Genomic DNA, 21,464 nt, shown 5'->3' with positions numbered 1-21,464 from the left:
GGCCTTTTTTTTCCTTACTGGATTCAGAAAACAAAAGGGCTTTTCTGGATACCTCATTTAAATTCTGCAGAGCTATTAATTTACACACAAGTGGATGTCCACATTCCCAAAAACTGAGGGAGTTAGAAACAAATATTTAGTGACAGCATGAGCCATTAGTGAGAAATGTCATATGCAACTTCTGTAGAACAGCACAGAGCATGGCTCTGAGCTAATGAGCCTTCACGCCACACAAGAAAATTTGTTTCATTACCATAGAGTCACATCTTGTAAGTGTTTACAGTAGTCTTTCAAAATGCTATAATAGCTTGCAAAAATATTCAGCACTTACTTTTATTATCTGAGATGGTTCTCTGTATTTGTAAGTATAAACTAAAGATGGAGTAACACATGTAGATTCCCTTGAATATTGGCTACACTAACTGGATTTGTAAAGATGGGATAGCTTTTGTTTTTACAACTGCCCAATCTGAGCATTCTTCTTATTAAATCTGGCCAGGCTCCCAAAACTCTGAGCTCAGGGAGTGCCAAACTCTGCAAGGAGTATTTTGTTAGAAAATAGGGGGAAAGGTGTCTAATTTTAAAGGAGAAAAAGAACTTAGATCATCTGATCCAACCTTCTCTTTCACAAGTAATATTAATAATAATCATTAATTATTCTTTGAACATGTTCTCTGACTAAAACTTTGAGCCAAGATCTTTACATTTATTTTCTTCTTTAATGCTCTCCACAACTCTGTGAGCTAGTATCATCCCTATTTTTATAATGAGAAATTGAGAAGATAAGCAACTTGTCCAAGCTCACGCACTTAGTGAATTAGAAAGCTAGCACCAGTGTTTGTGATGCTATGTTATACTTTCTTACACAGCCCAGCTTGAGAGTAAAGAGGAAAGTTCTATTTAGGACCCAGGTCTCCTGACTGTCCCTTCGTGAGCTTTCCTATATCCTCCCTCATATGCCTCACAAAATGGCATAGTTGAACTGCACATGGGTATTATACACTGGCCTTTTATCTAGTGAGAATTAATTTACATTTTAAGAAACTGTATCTTACTTAATCCTTACTTACTGTCTTGAGTTTGCATAGATCCTCATCCTTTTCAAAGAGTTTTCACATGCATCACTAATTTGACACCCACAGAATTGATTTCGTCCTTTGGCCTAGGAGTTTGTATGCATTCTTTGAAGTTGTGGAGGCTAGGAGATGCAGAAGAGAGGGGAATCGGGTCACAGAGGCAGACAGAGGTCAAACGTAAGAAAGTAGCCTATTTCCTCAAAAGTACAAGCCAAAACAAAACTGATCAGTGTAAACTGGTGTAACAGTATCTTCACAGGAAATGAGGCAGTTTCTTTCACATCTCGTCATTTCAGAACATGGATCCTCACTAAGCAATGTTACGCTGAGAAATGGATTCTGTAGATTTCTTGTAATTGATCATTTTCAGTGTCATTGTCAATACTCTCCAAAATAAGCTGATGCTGAAGTAGAGGGAGGAAGAAGAGTATTTTTTGAGCACTTGTAAATAATTGCTTTTTGTCTACAATAACATCCATGTAGGTATTTTGCCCATTTTATAGATGAGAGCATATTTCAGAGATGAATTTCAAAGAGGCCAAACAGCTAGATTAGTAGCAGAGTTGGAGTTTTATTCAAAGGCAGTCTACTCTAAAGATCCAAGTTCTTTCTTCCACACATACAAACTGGTAAATATGAATAGAACAGTGACTATTTGAAAATTCAAGTTTTCTACTTGGTCAATTTTCCCAAGAGCTTCAGTTCAGTTTTCCATCTCAGAAAGTGGAAGTTAATATTTAAGTGAGAACGGAAACTTTGCGACAGCATGACGCCCTGAAAGGTGAAAGGCTACTATGGCCTCATTGAAACAAGATTTGTGAATGGAAGGGGCCAGAGAGCCATGGGAAACAGGGCTTTCAGCCATACAAGTGTGCTCAGCAGAGACCCACAGAGGGAAGCTCAGTCCAGTGCCAAAGGCATGGGCCACTGAAGGCCTCCCTCATCACCCATCTACTTTCTATGTTAACAAAAGAATAATAATTTATGGATGATATCATATTAGAACTAGGTATAATTTTAAAAACCGTCTGACCCAAATTCTTCCTATACAAGATGGGGAAACTAAAACTAGAGTAGTTAAGTAGCCTTCTCAAGGTCACATACCTAGAACCCAGTCTCCTAAATCTATTAGAAACACATTCTGCTATGCCCTGGTCTCTGAAAACAAAAGACAGTATCTCCAAAGCATGATGTGACTTTCCATGTTTGACCTAAAAAAGTAAAAATTCCCTGAATTATTTCTCTTTATAAAACTTCAGAAAACAGTACTTGAAGGTCACTAGAGGTTGATCATTTAATAATATCCAGTAATGTACAAACATACACACACTGAGCCAAATTCTGGGAGATGAAAAATGGACAAAATGTAGATTCGACCTGTGTTTGTTGTCAACACACAACCCTGAGATTTTTCTTCCTTTAATCTTACCGGTCTAAAGTAGTATTAGAATATACATGTCAAAAAGATGCATATTGCATGTTAGGCTATTCTGACTGAAAGCTATTTATCTTATATGAAACTGCTTTGCTCAAGAAATAAAGAAGAATGACTTCTATTTGTTGATAAGATGGTGAGTTCTGATGATTCGGCACCACGCTGCTGCATGCTTATTTTTATCTAGTCTCTACTCTGTGAATCATATCTTCTACAACCATGCTAAAGATTAAATGCACAACCTTCATGTACCTTGAATGATAAAGACCTTGAATGTGTGGTTGTATAAAACTGAGACGTTATTAAAAACAAATGCATGTCATAGTCATAGGTTAAAAATAGTTAGCTTTTTTGGTGGGTGTAAGAATGGGGTATGCAAATTGGCCAGGATTTTATGTATGCATTTTACTTTGATCACTGAATAATGTCAGTTTGGGGAATGTCAATAAATTCCTAGTTTAGAGTTTCATTGCTTCTTAGGTTGGAAACTGGAAAGTTTTGCTTTGCTTATCATTCAATATAAAAATTGAGCAGAGTGGGCCCCTGTTTTGAGGGCAGGAGTTAAAGCTTTGAGATTAGGTAGAAAAGACCACAAGCTCCATGTGAGCCTTTAATACATCTAGAGGGACCAAGAGGATGGGGGATGGAACAGGGACAAACAGAAATCTAAGACTTAGAGCAAGCAATTTCCCTGTTCTCTTAGGCCAAAATAGATAGCATTGTACCCACTCTGACCTTGAAAATGTTAACCGAATTAAACTTTTTTAGGTCACTACTTGACAGGAGGTAAAGATGCTTCTCCAAGAAGCTGACAGTAGGGCTGGCGAGTGGTGTTAGGGCTGATCACAATATTACCTCTGGAGTAGAATAACGACTTTGGGTTCTGCAATCCCAGGCAAGACCAGTACAGAGAGAGATATTCTGAATTTGTTCTCCTGTTGCATTAGAACTGAGCAGAATTAGGCTACTGGCTCCTTCAGCTGGGAATCTAGATGAGGTTAGAAGGAGAAGAAAAATTAGGGTGAAGTACTCGGCTCTTGAAGGAACAGAAGAGCAGAATCTGTTTATTTTGTGCACATTAGATTTTCTCTATTTATCTTCTGAATTTTAAAATTGTTTGTTCACTTTGAATAAATATTCCCAGCAAGGAAAAAAGAGAATAGAGAATATATGTGTGTGTGTTTTTCCATAAACACAACCTTCAAAACCCCTTTGCCTTGCTGAGAAATGGCTCTTTAAAATAATAAGATAGGTAACTGCTGTTTATTGTTAAACAGCTCTTTTTATTCCGAACTTGTTTCTCTTTGCCTACATTTAGAAGCACTTTGATGTGTCTTAAAAGTGTGTCTATGAGAATGTGTACTATTGTCCTTGGGGAAAACAGGTGATGGAAATATCTTGTTTTCCCCATAACAGAGGGATAATTAAAATTTAAATTGAAAACCAAAAACCACTTAGTAACAGAATAAACAAACTATACTAGAATGTGTCTATAACATATTGGAGCTTACTACGTGCAACCTTTGTTTGCAGTGTTCAGTGAGGAGGAAGGGGGAGGGGGGGTTGTGTGCCAGGCTGTCAGCACCAGCTGTGGTCACAGCAGCCCCTCATTGCTCAGCTATCCCCAGTTGTGTCTTCCTGCCTGCCTCCCTGCCCCAAACGATACAGGGCAAATGGCAAGGCCCAGCCAGGAGCCTGGAACATGAGCTGCCAGCAGGGGAGGCTTGTAGCTATGCCAAGCAGCAGTCCAGCAGTCAGCCTGACAGTGTGCCAGGGTAGCCTGGTGCATTAGCCCCTGACATGCGTGCCTGGCGTTTCCAACCCACTTGCCATATGATTTGGATCTAGATTCAAGAAATGTGCGGCCTTTAAGAAAATATATGCTAACTATCCACAGAGACAGAGAAGGCACCCAGGCAATTTACATTTATGTATTTATAAATATGCCTTTAATATCTATTTCTAGTCATAGAAATTTTGCTTTATGAAATTTACTTATTTCAGATTTTTTTGGTTTTACCCCCTAAGATTGAAATTATGTTAGATGCCGTATTCTGTATAATACAAAGAACAATAAAATGAAATAGAAACATTTTGTACTTCAACCAGAGAACAATCTCCAGAGGAAAGAGTTCATAGAATTTTCACCTCAGTCACTTAAAATGTCTGTACATGTAGGGCATTCCTGTACTTGTTTTTATATTGCACTGTGATTGTGTACTAGGCATGGCTTTGTAGTGTTTACCCTGGCCAAACAAGACCGAATTCTCTATTACCATGTACCTTCCCAAAGCCCCTAGCACCACACTTCGCATTGAGTGGATGGATAACAGATGCCTTGTAGAATGCATACATGTTGAATGAGGGAGTGAAGAGATCTGCAAATAGTGAGCAAAACTTTCTTCTGTTTATAAAACTTAAAGTCCCCTGCAATCCCACTTTACACACAAAAGTTTTTGTAACGGGCAGGTGGGTGCTGATATGTGTTGTCAAGATTCGTTTTATGTGTACTCTAACCATGTGTGCACGTGAGTGTGCAAGTGTGTAAATGAGTACCTTTCTAGAAGGAGATAATGTAAAAACTGTCAAAGTTTAAAATGTGCATAATTTTTTATGCAGAAGCTCCAGTTTTAGGAATTTGATTAATTTCTACAAATGCATAAAAACACTAGCTAAACTACTAGGAGTTTCATTAAAAACTAAAACCAATGTGAACTTCCATCAGTAATTAATTTGTTATAATAAATTAAGATGTATGTGAACAATAAAATAGTAGGAAAATATTAGGAGAATGAAATGCATACTGACATGAAGATGTCCGAAACATATTAAAAAGTGGTAAAAGCAAATTGTAGATCAGTAATATGCAAGGTAATGTTATTTTTGCCAAATAACAATACATTTTAAAATAATGAAGTTAGGTTATTTTTTCACCATGTCAAGTAAACAAGATTAATTTAATCTGTAAGAAATATGATATTGATTTTCCAAGGCCCCTACTTTAGCAATAGAATAATAGTCTTTAATATTATTTGGTCATTATCAAAATAGTCCAATGTGACAACAACTCAACCACGGGTAAATATTTCCTGGGACCAAAGCCTCTGATGGAGCTGTGTGCTTGAGTGAAGTGGCAGCCTAATGGTGCTGTCCCTGTCGGTGCTGAGTGATTGGATCTTGAGTGAGTGTGCCTCTACCCTACTGAAGGAGCCAGCAGAGTGGAATGGAAGTTGTTGTGAGTGTAAGTGAAAAGATGTACATCTCATTAGAGAGGAGACTATAATGCTAGGATGCAAAGAGAGGTCTGCAAACAGAGTGAGAGTCATTTCAACTCCATATTCTCTCATGGCCTCGGGAAAACAGCAACTGGTTGGCTTCCCGTGAAGACATTCCTGTTTTCAGTTTGTTCTTGTTGTTTTTCCAAAAGGTGGGTAGGTATTCAAGTGAAATAAATACCAAATAGTCACTAAATAGAAAATTAAAATATTCAGGTAATTTAAGGACAGATAGAATAAGGAATAGTTAAGAGTTACACCATGTTGCCTACTGAATGTTTCTCCATGGACAATGCTACCTCTGGACAAATAAATACAGCCACAGTTATCTGGAGAGTGCTTGAGTTTTGGTTTGAGTGACTCATGTGGAGCTACCAATGAGGATGAGATTTTGAGCCATCCTAACATGTGATTTAAGCCCAGTTTTTCCTCTTTGGAGATGGTACCAGGCTAGAGGAAAAGAGGAGGATAATACAAAGACCCAAGAGGTATCTTCATTTGAATTTCAACAAATTTCTTACCTGATCTTCTTTAGTTCATATTTCCTTTAATTAATCTAAATATTACATTCTTTTTATTAAACACATTGTTTATGGAGCACTTTCATTGGCCAGCTATTTTCCAGTGCCCTCCGGATTGCATTACTTTATAATATTGTACTTGGCCTAAAGAACAGAGGCTTCATACCTAAGGAAAACAAGATAGTAAAGTCAAAATCTGGAATATTTGGGTAAAGAAAACTGGGAAAGTCAAGCAAAAACTAGTAGTTTACATTTTTTATTAAATCTTTAACTTTCTAATACATGAATATAGGGCAGATTTTTCTCCTTAGGGCATGAGAACTTTTTCCCAGCAATAGGAATCTAGTCTGATTTCCTTAAAGCTTCCTTCATGTTTAGTATAATTGAGATTGCCTATTTTTTATAATTGAGATTGCCTAATTATTTTATGAATAATTATATTAGCTTTCTTATGTTCTAATCCCATGCCACTTTTTATCTCCATTGATGACTATCTTATGTTGAACCATGGGCTTTATACAATTCCATAAAAATTTTGGTAAGAAATAAAGTATTTTAGTATTCAAATTAGTTCTTTATGACAAAATATCTCCTAAATAATTTTTTCTTAACATAATTATTTTATTTTTATTACATGAAGTACAGACTGTTTGGGGCTGCTTTCTGTACTCCTATTATGCCTGCTGTTAGCTGGTAGCAATAAGATATACCCTTTTTCAAATTATTTACTAATTCTCCAATATACCCAGATTTTTTAAATGTACAGCTTTGGGGATATTTGCAAACCATTCACGGGCTTTATTTAAAAATGGTACCATGTTATTTTTTTTGTATTTTATTAAAATAAAATATAAAACGTATATGATCCAGAAATATAGAGGAACTCTATCTAAAATTTTAACACTTTCATTTGTGAATTATATATCTCTATGTTTTTACATAATTTTAATAATAGAAAAATTATATATAATAATTTTTTAACTTAACGTATTATCAGAAATATTTTGGTATAAAAAGATGCACTCAGATATCCTACAGCAAGTCTGTAATTTTGTAGGCAAACTGTTTCTTATTCCAGTGTGTTACTTGCCTGGTTAGCTCAGATGATTGGACCATGGGACAAAATTGATGAAGGTTATAGTTTCAATTTCTAGGTAGGTCGGTTAGCTTTATTCGGCTTCATGGCCACATGAAGGGACTAAATGACTTAGAAAGAACATGTGGAGGTATTAGTGTGAATTCACCTCCTCTGCTGGAAAAACCACCCATAGCAGAAGACCTAGGTTTGTGCCAATCTCTAAGTCATTAGTGTCAAGATGAAAAAAAAAAACAAGAAGAGGAAAATCTTGACCCTCCAAATACAAAAACTGAATGCTAGATAGTCTTCATTTCCATAATATAATTTACTGACCTGCCTTTTCTTTTTATAGTTACAGTTGAGGGGCTCCAGCTGATCACCTGCCTAAAATTACTGCAAGCCTGGTGGGAAGCTTTTGAGGAGACATAGTCATGTTTTCATTTCATTAGGAAATCATTTAGCAAATTACTGCTGTTCTGTAAATTACTGTGCTGCATAACTTCCATACTGAGAAACTATTTCCTTTTTCCGTAAAAATTGCAGATGAAAGGTTTCTACAATAAATAACCTGTATTGAAAACAAACCATTCCTAGAATTTGGAAAACGTGATACAGCATTTCTCAGGTGGAAATAAAAACAAATACATTTTATTACTAATATTTTTTAAAATAACACATTCTCTGTTTAAAGTTAGATTTATTGTTTGTTTACTTTGTTACTCTTTGAGGTGAATGTATAGTGGCTTCTGAGGATGAAATCACAAACTAAGTATCTATTTTTTGAAAGGAAAAGAGCTAATTTTGGAAATCAGAGTTCTTTAAACCTAAGTTTTATGTCTTGAAGAGAGCCCCACCATCAGTAATCAACCTAAATAGAACACGGTGTTGGGAGCAGTTTTCATTATGCCAAGTCCAAATGTTTAGGATGTCAGTCTGTGGGTAGGAACTCAGTTCTTTCAATTTTGTGTTGAGGTAATGGGCCCAAATATAAACTGGGGAAATACAGCCTTATCCCCACAGCCATTCTGACTAAGAGGAGCACATTCCAAATATGGAGATCACTGCTGATGTGGCAGGAAGTGTTGCAAAAAGACTGATTCCTCTGGCCTTTTCCGGAAACATTTGGCTAATGGAACACAGAGCTGGCTCTTTCATTTCAGTGGCCGTAAGACCGAAAAGCAAAGGAAGAGGAGAAAGCTTTTCCTTAAAGAATGAGGTCCCATTTCAGTGCTGCCTTTTCATAAATGAAGGGCTTGGAAACAAAAATGAATGACTGATACTCATAAAGACTAGCCAGTATTAAGTAGATTCCCCCAAACCTGAAGGTCATTATAACTAATAAAGAGAAAATGCTTCATGATAGCTAACATTTTAAAATAACAAGCACAATAGGTGTATATTAAGTTAAAGGTCCTTATACCTAGAACTAGTTATAACATCACTAGACTTAAATTTGTGCTACTTGAGTCCACAGTTAAATAAAGTTGTGACAAATGTGGAGAAGATTAAGAAGAATGGCATAAATGTGGTTTCATCGTTGCAAATGAAAACTTTGAGGAAAAGGTTAAAAGAACTGTTATGATTCATTTTGAAAATGAGTGGACTAAGAAATTTTTATCATTTTTTCCAACCTTTCTCAACTTGTGTTTCCCATATAAACCACAGAATACAGAAAATAATTTAAGTGACTCTTTTCTCAATTCCTCCATGAAAGGTACATAACTAGTACCATTGTAGATACATTGACGAGAACTTAATTCATTACGTACAAGGATGTTGAGGCACCAGGGCTTAATTCTCTCTTGTAATAGAGGTTGATAACAATTGGATACACAGTGGACCATAAACTAATGTTGGCAAGATATCTGAAGCCTAGAAAATGCATTTAAAAGCAGGAGATGTGTAGACAAGATAAAGGGTAGATTTCCAAAAGATAAATTACTTAAGAGTCTATTGAGGAAAATTATACAATTACACAATTTCCTTCTTCCAAGGATTTTGAAGTTTGGATTTACTTTATTCTCACTGGAAGGGGATGAAGTGCATAGCCTCTGAAGGCAGAGGTCTTAATCTACCCTGAAATGTATGTTCTTCCAATGTAGGGCTATTCAAATGTCCAAAGTGGAGAAGCCCCAAGGTTAGAAGGGGAAATAGCAAGACATGCTGATACAGCTGAGAGGTGGTAGCCTAAGAGCCATCTCCTTTCCTTGAAACCCATCTCATGATACAGAGAAACATGTGTTTACTGGTGTCAGGCAATGCAAAGAAAGAAACTTCACATTGAAAATGAGAACACTGATGCTTAATATTCTTGAGGAGAGTAAAACTATAGGGCTGCTTAGGTTCTTTAGAAATATCTTTCGTTACATCGCTGTTATTTTTTTTTCTAAAAAGATAATGCCTGTTGAATCCAGAATACTGCCTTGATGACACAGAATTACCACTCTGAATATAAATAATTGTTATTCAGAACTATAAACAATGATGTAGCAGACAAACTATAAAAGGCAGATTCAATGGACATAGTGTTTCTATCTAAAAGCAACCTGGGGAATTCCCTGGAGGTTCAGTGCTTAGGACTCGGTGCGGTACTTTCACTGCCATGGCCTGGGTTCAATCCTTGGTGGGGGAACTAATATCCCGCAAGCCATGTGGCACAGCCAAAAAAGTTAAAAAAATAAAAGTAGCTTGGTTTCTATGTCTACTTTTCTGATGAATGCAAACATAGGAAAATTCTGGATACTCTTAAGTTTTATTAGTTAAATTCCAGGTTATTGAAATCCTATTGTATATTGTTGCTCATAGTGATTTTTTATTCATTAATCCACATTATCATGATTCTAGAATTGTTCGCGAAGATCACTATTGACTTGGATTGTACATTTAAACTACAAATGACTTCTTCTAATGTTACTTTAAGGAGTATTTGGACAAGGCATCAGTCACACTGTGGATGCAATCTGCTTTCTCTGGCAACTTGTTATTAATGTAAAATGAGAGTCCATATTGATCTTCACTTATGTAAGCTATTCACATGAACTCCATGAAACTGCAAGTGAGCAACAAAGGGAAAACTTTGTCTTCTAAGAAAACAGTGGTTTGAATACTTGAGTTCAAACAACTCTTTTATAATAAACAAACATATTGTTTACTTACAGAATTTTCTATTGTAATGAAGTCAAGTTTGGAACAGTTAAAATAGCTCAAAGATGAATGAGTATATGAACAAAACTTTTCTTGGCTTTGCCTAACTGCTGCCCTCTTTTCCATTTACAGCTATTCAGGAGCAAGAAAATGAATCCGTGTCCCTATCCTTAAGCCCAGACATCTCCTTAAATAAGTCACAGTTAGATGACTGCCCAAGGGACTCTGGTTGTTATATCTCATCAGAAAATTCAGATAATGGTAAAGAAGATCTGGAGTCTGAAAATCTGTCCGACATGGTACAGAAGATTACTATCACAGAGCCAAGCGACTGAATACATATTATCAACTTCACATCTACAAATGTGTTCTATTTTAACTCTTCTTGAACTATCAATAAAAGATCAAAAAGGAGAGGAAGGGAAGTATTTGCAGATACAACCTGAAGTTAAAATGTTTTAATAGGAATGATTGTACATAAAAGCTCATATCTCTAATATTCCAAATTATTGTAAATAATATATATATTTATCATTTTAAATGCTATGTGTTAATATTTCACTTACCTGTATCAGAAAAAGGATAGCGTAAGTTTTTGGTATGTGCGACATAAGCCTTATTTGGCTTTATTTTATAAGTGCAAAATGATTCTGCAAAAAAAAAAAAAAAAAAAAAAACCTTCCTTTTTTTATACCTGCCAGTTTTGAATTTGTGTATATCGTTGAATGAATAGTAACAGAGCATGTGTCTGTTTAACTAATTGTCCAAGCAAAGTGTGAGTTAATATTGGAGACATTTTATCCTGATCCACATTGGAGTTTTAGTAATTATTTTTTGTCGATTTCTTCATTGTTATCTGTATGAAAGTATAGATAATGATATATTGTCAATTCTGATTTAGTAAAACTAATTTTAATAATTGTACAGATTTTTCATCTTTAAGTGTAAATATTTTTAATTTTGAAATACCCTAATTTTAATAATAAAAAGAACTATATGCATTTGGTATTTTCCAGACTAGTGTTACTTAAAGTATATTCATCTTAGAACTTTAGACAAAATATCTCCTACCAGACAAGGTTTTATAGTCAGTTCTCACTTTTATATATATATATATATATATATATATATATATAAATATATATACAATTTCCAAATCAATTACCTCACCTCAGCCTCTCTCCTGAACCCCAGATCTGTGTTATCCAACTTCCTGAATACTTGTATGTATTACCTCAGGCTGCCATAACAAAACACCATAGACTGAGTGGCTTAAACAATAGAAATTTACTTCTCACAGTTTCAGAAGATAGAAGTCCAAGATCAAGTTGCCAGCATGGTTGGGTTCTGGTGAGACCTCTCTTCCTGGCTTGCAGATAGCCTCCAACATGGCAGAGAGAGACAGCAAGCTCTCTAGTATTTCTTTTTTTTTTTTAATTCACGTTCTTTATTTATTTATTTATTTATTTATTTATTTATTTATTTATGACTGTGTTGAGTCTTCGTTTCTGTGCGAGGGCTTTCTCTAGTTGTGGCAAGTGGGGACCACTCTTCATCGCGGTGCGCGGGCCTCTCACTATCGCGGCCTCTCTTGTTGCGGAGCACAGGCTCCAGACGCGCAGGCTCAGTAGTTGTGGCTCATGGGCCCAGTTGCTCTGTGGCATGTGGGATCTTCCCAGACCAGGGCTCGAACCTGTGTCCCCTGCATTGTCAGGCAGATTCTCAACCACTGAGCCACCAGGGAAGCCCCTAGTATTTCTTTTTATAAGGGCATTAATCCCATCATGTGGTCTCCACCCTCATGACCTAATCTAAACCTAATTATCTCCCAAAGACCCCATCTCCAAATACCATACACTGGGGTTTAGAACTTCAACATCTGAATTTAAGGGGATGGGGGGAGGCACAATTCAGTCCACTGCACTCTAGGAAGCTTCAACTCAACTTACCTAAATTCTTGATTTTCTCTGCAAATTTGTCTCTCCTGTTTTATTCCCAATCTACCTCTCTCTTTAACAGTACCAACCTCCGGCCAGTTACCCAAAGCAGAAAATAATTTCTTGCTTCATCTTACATGTATCCTTTTCATACAGATTCAATAAGTAATCAAGCCCTATGGATCCTACCTCTAGAAATGCTTTCATATTCATGGCTTTCTATCTATTCCCATAGTTGCTGTCTTGCTTTGGAACCTCATAATCTCATGTGTGAAATGATGCAATAATTTTCCAACTGACTTTTATTCTATCAATGCCCTACCTTCTAATCTATCCTCCACATGATCTCCAGAATGAGCTTCTAATACAAAATTAAATCACATACTTCCCAGCTTAAAATTTTTTGATGGCTTTTCATTGTCTTTAGTATAATATTTAAACCTTCAGGGATATAGAAAATCCTTCCCAACAATTTTTAACCTACCCTATGAGTCATATCTTTCCTCTCCCACTCTCACTCTACATTCTCCAGCCAAAATAATCTACTTGCAATGCCCTGAATTCACTATTCCCTTGGCAACTTTTCTTATGTTATTTATTTTCCTGGAGTGGCTCCTGCTATTTTCTATATCCAGAAGCCACCCTCTGTTTTCTGTCTTGAGACTCACCACCAAAGTCACTTAACTCTGTGAAGCCTTCCATGATTCCTTTTGGTGTTCTCCTCTTTGTGTTTCCATAGCAACTTGTACCTCTGTTGGTTACAACACTTATCATGTTATACTTTATTTATTATGACACTTGCCCTTCCATGAGACTGTAATCTCCTTGTGACAGAGATTAATTTGTTTAGTCTTTTTAATCTCTGGTGTAATACCACGTACAGAGTGGGCATTTAGGAATTGTTTGCTGGAGGGCATTAAATATAACGATTATTCCCATACAACACATTCCATATTTATGTTTAAATCAATCTACTGAATCTATAGGTAAATGCCTTCCAAAGTGACCTAAAAGTTTTTTTAAATAAATAAAACATAACGCCTTAGGAAAAATCAGGAAACACAAAGTGTTATTTCAAATTCTGGGGGACAACATTACACTGTTAATCTCTAGCATATTTTTCCAGATCCATGAGAGTTAATCCCAGATGTAGTGCCCAGGTCAGGAGTAAAGCACATGTCTCTTTCTGTTCTTCCCTCTCCACAGCAGGAAATCATGTTCCAATTTCAAATTTCCAATATGCTGGCTCCGTCATGGACCCACTCCTGGTAGGACTACTACTTCAAAGAGATTATTCTAGGGCCTCCTTGGACACGGCACAACCACTGACCATAATTTTTAAACTTTAATTAACCTGCTGCCTCAGGGAGGTCAAGAGAGTATAGCTTCTTTATGAAGATGGAAGGAAATTGTAAGTTGGGAAGCATGTAACGAACTTCCTGATTGTAAAATGGTGGATCTCACCTGTGAAACATCCTCAGCCACAACTTCAATCCCTTCCAGATGAAGGTACCAATCAAGAATTTAGGGAAATACTTTTGAGCAGAAGTGCTGCAGAGGCCTTGAGGAGACTGAAGCAGAGGAAGAGAAATTGGATTCATGCAAAGAGAGAAGAAAGGAGGAAAGTGAAGACACCTTGAGGTTGCAGTTGCTGGTGGGATGGCCCCATCATGGAGCACAGCACCAAAAAAGGACACTGTAGCAGAAGTACATATTGGGAGCACTGCTGCCTTTACTTTACCTACTCAATCCCTGCAGCTCTAACCTCACCTTCCTTAGGTTTTTCTCTTGACCATGGAAAGCTGGATAAAGAGGAGTGGAAAGGCAATAAATAGGTCATCCAAGGTTGTGAGGTAGTTGAGAGACTTAGACCTTCCACTATTGGCTGGGAGAGAGACACGAGTCCGAGTCTTTTAAGGGTAGATGTGAAGGTGGTTCAAGGATTGACATTTTAATGTTTACCAGATGATTACACTGCCTTAGGCTGAAACCTGGTGAGAGAACCAGTCTCACTCATTTATTTAATCACTCAACAATATTTAGACATGGAATATATATGCTGCCCAAGACTATGCCATAAAAACGCTTTGGATCAGATAATCTGCATCACAATCTCGCCACAGCCTCTCCACTGGAACCAGCCTGAGTCTCTCAGTTTAGAAAGGTTGTAAAACCGTTCTGGAATGCAATGATTATTCTGATCCCAGGGATAGCCTATATTTACAGATTCACGTTTGTTGTGACAGTATGCATGGTTAGAGAAATTTTATTTCAGGTAAATGGATAAAATCTTTACAATACTTTTTTGATAAGAGCAAAAATTAGATGATTTAAATTCTGGTTTCCTCCCCCCCACCATTCTATTGCTGATATAAACAGGAATGTATCTTCACCCTGAGCTATTTTATCAGAAGCTTTTTTTAATCAATTAAATTGTAAAAAGAATTCATTAAGAAATAAAATAACTTTTGAAACGTCTAAAATGACAGCGAGCTAAAAATTTTCAGCTTTTAGACACTGTCCAATTCTCTGAGGTTACAGTCAGGTGCCTTGCAACTTCCTGAGTGAGGCCAAATTGATGACATTTCATGTTGAGAAACTTCCGTTACAGGCATAAGTTCTGAGAAAAATAATATGATGAAATTTTAGATACTCCATCACCCCACACACACACCCACTTCCATCTCCCCACCACCGATAAAGAAAATTGTATAACTCATCAGCATGCAGACTTCAAGTACTCTTTCATAAAAGTGGGTAGTCATGCTAAAATTATGGAAAGGTTGAAAGCAAAATGAATAGGGACTAAATACAGGCAAAAGAACAGCAGTTTCTAAATTTGACCAGGTTTTTTGGCTATGGAAATAAGACAGAAGTAACCCTCACTTTATGCTACCTCCTGTCTTACTACTGAATTCATCTCATCACACCCGTGTTGACCTAAACACATTGACTGGAGATCCTGATTTGAGGACTGTGCGACTTTGGGTAGGTCACTTATTCTCTGAGCTTAGCTTTTTCCCTCTACAAAATATATATAATTATAGTACTAATATTCCATGTTATCTTGTCAATTAAATGAGATAATGTGTTCAAAGCACCAGCACAATGCATGCAGTATGTGCATAAAAACTGATATCTGAACATAAAATCAAAGCAGTGCACATGCTACCATAATACTGTCATGGTTTTGTAGCGATATGAAATTCTTCAGACACAAATGCCCGAGGGCTAAGACAAATGTGCTGTCCAGCAGCAATGAGAGAGAGTCAGCTGATTTAACAGAACTTTACAGATTCATGACCATTTTGTCATGACAGAATATTTCTTTGTTTACTCCTGGCAGTTTAGGAAGAGGCTATATTGTATTTAGCTCTGATTCCTCACTCTTGGCACATGATAGGGATAATCATTTTTGAAGAATAAATGATTAAATATATAAATGAACGCCTATATTAAGTAAATAAAAGGTTTGGGGTTATTATTGCACCTTAGGCCCTGGTCTTTACAGTACAGAGTCACAGCCGAGTGTGCTATAGCCAACAAAGAAGCCCTTAGGAAGATACCCTAAATGTAAGGCTTAAATATTTGCAAAGTTTATGGGCATCTGGGCAAATCATCTATCATGGGAAATCAAAGAGCAGAGAGAGGCTACCAGGAAAATATGACCTTTTCATTACTCCCCCTTTCCTACTCCATCACGCAAACTTCTCACATACACAGAGTATCAATGTGTCTGTGTGATATTAAAAATTAAGAAGCCAAGACAAAAGCACCTAAAAAATGTAACATTAGTATGTTCAGAGATTTCTTTTGACCTCTGGGGGCCCAGGTGAGCCTGAGTGCAAAGCACCATTTCCTCACAGGGAAGAGGTGAAATCCTGATGCACAGGTTAAAGGCATGGTTTTCCTCTCTGAGTTCTTGGGCACTAGGCCAAGTGAATGGGCAGGAATCATTCCATTTGCAGAGTAAAATGGGGTGAAAAGCACTTCTGGCACACTTTGTCCATATAAATTATACTTGTTTGCAATTCATCAACTCCTTCTCTCCTTTATATCCATATGTAATGTAAAGGATCATCTTTCTCTGAAGCTCCATAATGATGCACAGCTCAAAAATGTGATAGAATCAGCTAGAAGAGAGCAGATGGGAGCTTTTTTCCCCAATATGCATATTCATAAAAAAAAATAGAGAAATCAACAAAAGGAGATACAGAAGTACTTGTACCCGGGGGCTGCAGAGACTTATGTATAATAGTAAGTTGGTTTTCTGCCACTATTCATTCTTGAAACCTTTACTCATTCATTCCTGCAGTAATCACTGAAAATGTTCTGGGAAAAAGTCTGTCTCTCTATATAACACCAAATATATTTCCCTTTGGATTTTTATTGTACCTTAGAACCCATGATTCAGGAAGAAATGGTTAAATATTTTACTAGACAAATATAATTAGAAGGCAAACTATGGAAAGGGGAGGGGCAAGGCGAGCTTAGACCTGGGAGGAAGTGTGACTTTGACTGTGCTATGTGTAAGAATTCTCAAGCCTTTGGGGACGACTCATCAAAATCAAGAGGCTTATCTGTCAGCCTCCAGATCAACAGCAGATGAATTCAAGCAGGGGAGTCTTGGGCTGGGGAAGGAAGGCGTGGACCGATTTGCCAGCTGTGTGTGCAAACTTAGGGTCCTGCTTCAGCACCGACCTGGGATGCCTCATTGCCTGGAGCAGGGGTTGTCCCTAGCCTTCTCGCCAAGAGATCTTGAAATATCTAGGAAGGCAGTGGTGCTGGAGGAGAAAGCTCCAGTCTGGAAGGAATCTTGGCCCTTGATATTACATATCCATCTTCACAGCAGCAAAGGAGGGACCCTGGACACATCACCAACCCTCTGATCAAACCCTGGCCGGGCCCGCCCCTTAGTCGCCACAGAGTCCACACTGGGCAAGGGCATCGCGATGGCTGAGGCACTGCAGAACCAGCTGCCCTGATTAGAGAACGTGTGGCTCTGGGTCAACTTTCTGGGCGACCCCAAGAGCCTTTTTCCATTCTACTTCCCCGCGGCCTACTAGGCCTCTCGCTGGGTGGGCATTGCAGAGCTCTAGATCAGCCTCATCACCGAGTGGCTTGACCTTGTCTTCATGTGGTTTCTGTTCAGAGGCAAGCCCTTTTAGTGGGTCCATGAGTCTGGGTACTACAGCCAGGCTCCAGCCCAGGTTCACCGGTTCCCCTCTTCTTGTGAAACTGGTCTAGGCAGCCCTTCCGGACACTGTAAGATCACAGGAGCAGCTCTCTGGCCCATAAGGATGGCCATCTCTTCCCAGGTGGCCACTCGGACCCACAGCCGCTGGGTGAGGGTGATACCTAGCTTGGCTTATTGCACCTTCCTGCTGGCAGTTGGCTTGTCCCAGGTCTTCCTCTTAGCACATTTCCCTCACCAGGTGTTGGCTGGCCTAATAACTGGTGCTGTCCTGGGCTGGCTGATGACCACCCCCCCAGGTGCCCATAGAGTGGGAGCTAAGCTTCTATGGGTTGAGCTCGCTGGCCCTCTTGCTGGGTGCCAGCCTCATCTGTTGGACCCTCTTTACACTGGGCCTTGATCTTTCTTGTTCTATCAACCTGGCATCTAAGTGGTGTGAGCGGCCTGAGTGGGTGCACTTGGACAGCCGGCCCTTTGCCTCTCTGAGCCGCGACTCAGGGGCCGCCCTGAGGGGTCTAGGCATTGCCCTTCACTCCCCCTGCTGTGCCCAGGTGCGGCAGGCATACCTGGGACACGGCTAGAAGCTAGCCTGCCTTGTGCTGGCCACGGGGCTGCTGGGCCCCCTGGACCGGCTGGGCTACCCCCCTCAGATCAGCCTTTTCTACATCTTCAATTTCCTCAAGCACACCCTCTGGCCATGCCTGGTCCTGGTCCTCGTGCCCTGGCTGGTGCACACGTTCAGTACCCAGGAAGCACCACCCATCCGCTCTTCCTACCCTAGGTGCCTCCTACTGCCACTCTCCCTCTCACAAAGCCCACACTCCGTGACCTCCAGAATCTGGGAGGCAGCCCCATCCCCTCCAGCCCCCAACAGGCCCCTCTCATCTTGAATTTTCTACTTTTCCCAACACCTGGTCTCAGCCCCAAATAAGGGCCTTCTCGCTCCCAGGAAGGCTGGTCCTCCTCCTGCCTTCCCTCCCAAGTCCCCAAAGAGCAAAGGCAACAGCAAGACCAGTGGGTTTCTGTAACGCTGTGAGGAGCTCAGAGCAGCCCTAATAAAGCCCTTCCACAGCTCTGGGAAAAAAGAAGACAAACTATGTAAAAAAGTGAAGACTTCGGTGTTCCTTTAGCAGTACGGATTACAGATACTTAAAAGCACACTGTTATACCAAACTGTATAGTAATGTTCAGAATAAAGTTCAGAATAATGAACTGTCTGGATGGCATTTAGCTATGTGGTTTTTTTCCCCTAGGTACTTTTTTTTTTAATTGGGGTATAGTTATTTTATAATGTTGTGTTAGTTTCTACTGTACAGCAAAGTTGAGTTCCTCATGCTATACAGCAAGTTCTCATTAGCTATCTATTTTATACATATTAGTGTATATATGTTAATCTCAATCTCCCAATTCATACCGCCCCTCCTTTTCCCCCATGGTGTCCATACGTTTGTTCTCTACATCTGTGTCTCTAGTTCTGCCTTGCAAACTGGTTCAGAATCTAGCTAGGTGGGTTTTTAAAAAAATATCTGATTACTCAGAGGCTAAGGTAGTTAATGCTTTTGTACTGAGGAAGCAGCATTGCTACTAGAAATTTTGTCAAGATAATGAATATAGTATCAGGTGATATTGTGAAAGAAACTAGCCATAAAAGAAATGCTTTAAAAAAAGAAACATAAGAAAAACATTCAAAGAGTGGTTATGAATTTTGGTCAAATAACTAAAGAAGTGGTATTCATACTAAAATTAGATGTTTCTGACTTCCCATGTCACCCTCACTCTCCACGTGTGAATCCCTAGTATCCACTCAGGGACGCTGACCTGTATGGATCACATTCTTGATCTGTGTCCTCAGGTTCCTGTTAGGTTCAATGAATGGAAATCCCATCAGGAGACTGAAGGGAGAGAGGGGAGTGAAGTCAGGGTATTTGTTCTCTCCATGAGATCACCCTGCGCTGGCTGTCCCCCTGAATCAGCAGTCAATAGTCCCCCAAAGGTGACTTTTTGTAGTGACTCTCTTTCTTTCAAATTCTGATAACTGCTCCTTTCTCTCCTCTCCTGAGGCATATATTTAATAACAGCTCTGTGGCTGTTAGCTCTCACTACCTACACAGCCCTTAATGGTTCCCCTACATTGGTAATTAGTCCCTTTATAAGTAAGCCTTCCTTGAATTATCCTAATTTTATTGTGCCATCTGTTTCCTGTTGGGAGCTGGGCTAGTGCATTGACCCACCACCATTGCTCATGACCTCCAGTTACTTAGGTCACGTTCTTGAGTCCAATGAGCACTGCTCTGTTATTCCAGTGCAACTGCATTTACACAGTCACAGGTCACTTCTATCTCTTTCAGGACCAACCTCCATCCCTGCTGACAATCAAATAGCTTCAGGGTGAAGCGTTTCCACTAACATTACCAAAACTCATGCCCTTTACTCTTTCAATTCCTCATTCATCTGTTTCATGGGGCCCACCCACATATTTCTCCTTTTCCCAAGCAACTAAGAATCCTTGGAATTGGGGTGACTGGCAGCACATACATGGAGGTGTTCATGGTGCAGTTCAGGCCAACCTAACTGCAAGGAACTCATATTCTATCCTTTTCTAACAACTGGGCCCACAGTCCATTTTGCTATGAAACATAGTGTCATTTCTATTAGGACAATATACCATCTACCAACATTAACATCCATCCACCAACTATGTAATAGAATAGAATGAAGCTAGTGCATATTTTCGCTGCTTGCTACCTAATCAGATGTATATGACATTAATATAATTTTTGTTTTTTAATAAACGTGATGGCACATAGCTACTGGAACTTTACTAGCAACTCTTCATTGCTAAAATTCTTTAAGTTATATTTCATCTACAATATCATTCACTAACATGGGTCTCTCATACACAAAGCCTAAGGCCTCAACCTCTGAAGAGAGTTATTGTAAAATATGGATGTCCAGATAATTTGCATGATTAATGAAAATATGTTTTAGAATATTAAACATTTAAGATGTTAGCATTTAGTAGGCTTTCAGACAGAAGTTAAAAGACTATTAGAATGACTGATGAATTGCTACAGTACATTAGCCCTCAGAACAGAGAATGTGCTAGAGGACATTTATGTAACTTCTTTGCACTCTTTTTTTTTTTTCCTTTTTTCCCCCCTCCAACTAAGCTGTCCTTTTGTGACTTTGGTTCGGTTGTAAATGACCAAGCATACAACTTTGCAAAACTCTGAAGACTTGAAAATTACATGGAAAGCTATTGACAGGGAGAAAGAAAGCAATTGTATTAGCCAGGGCTTTGTACATGATATCTGTCATGGTAGGAGATGAATAAAATGTGTTGAAGGAATAAAACCTCTTTTTCATGGTTCAGAGGGTCTTACCTCAACACAGTGGAAAAAATGAAATAGAGAATTCCTCCCTGGTTAGTGACAAGGTCACGGACAGTTTAGCTGTTCATAACGAGGGAATGTAGACACACTTATTCTTTCCATTTGTTAGGAACCGTGTTTCCGAATGAAACTCCACATGCTGATGTCTTTCTAGAGCCTTTTATCTTTGATTGCTGCAGAGCTTATCAGTACTTATTTGGTCATTTATTTCCTCCTCTTGTTATATTTACAGATGAAATATACCAGAAAGGACTGTCAAGGAGGTGGGTAAAAAGTCAAAAGTAAAATACCATTGAAAAGGTAGGACCACAAGAAATACCAAGATAAATTCTAAAGGTATGTGCAATAACCTGCTTAATGGCCTTGCTTTGGGGGAGACAATTAACATTAATTTATGTGAGGTATTATCATG

The 21,464-nt window shown here is 38.6% G+C and overlaps 1 protein-coding gene and 1 pseudogene across 1 annotated transcript in view; both read left to right on the top strand.

The window, feature by feature from the left end:
- The window catches only part of SAMSN1 (SAM domain, SH3 domain and nuclear localization signals 1), a 127,904-nt gene extending 116,410 nt beyond the window's left edge, over positions 1-11,494 (top strand). The window contains 1 exon segment of the mRNA XM_057544862.1: positions 10,662-11,494. Coding sequence (XP_057400845.1) covers positions 10,662-10,864 — 203 coding nt within the window. The 3' untranslated portion in view covers positions 10,865-11,494.
- Positions 11,495-13,864: 2,370 nt separating this feature from the next.
- LOC103001125 (glucose-6-phosphatase 3-like) lies at positions 13,865-18,550 on the top strand (annotated as a pseudogene).
- Positions 18,551-21,464: the final 2,914 nt, after the last annotated feature.

Source organism: Balaenoptera acutorostrata, chromosome 4, assembly GCF_949987535.1.
Source record: "Balaenoptera acutorostrata chromosome 4, mBalAcu1.1, whole genome shotgun sequence".
Lineage (NCBI taxonomy): Eukaryota > Metazoa > Chordata > Mammalia > Artiodactyla > Balaenopteridae > Balaenoptera > Balaenoptera acutorostrata.
The sequence above is the reverse complement of the archived record's forward strand: the minus strand, read 5'-3'. Positions and strand labels throughout refer to the sequence as shown.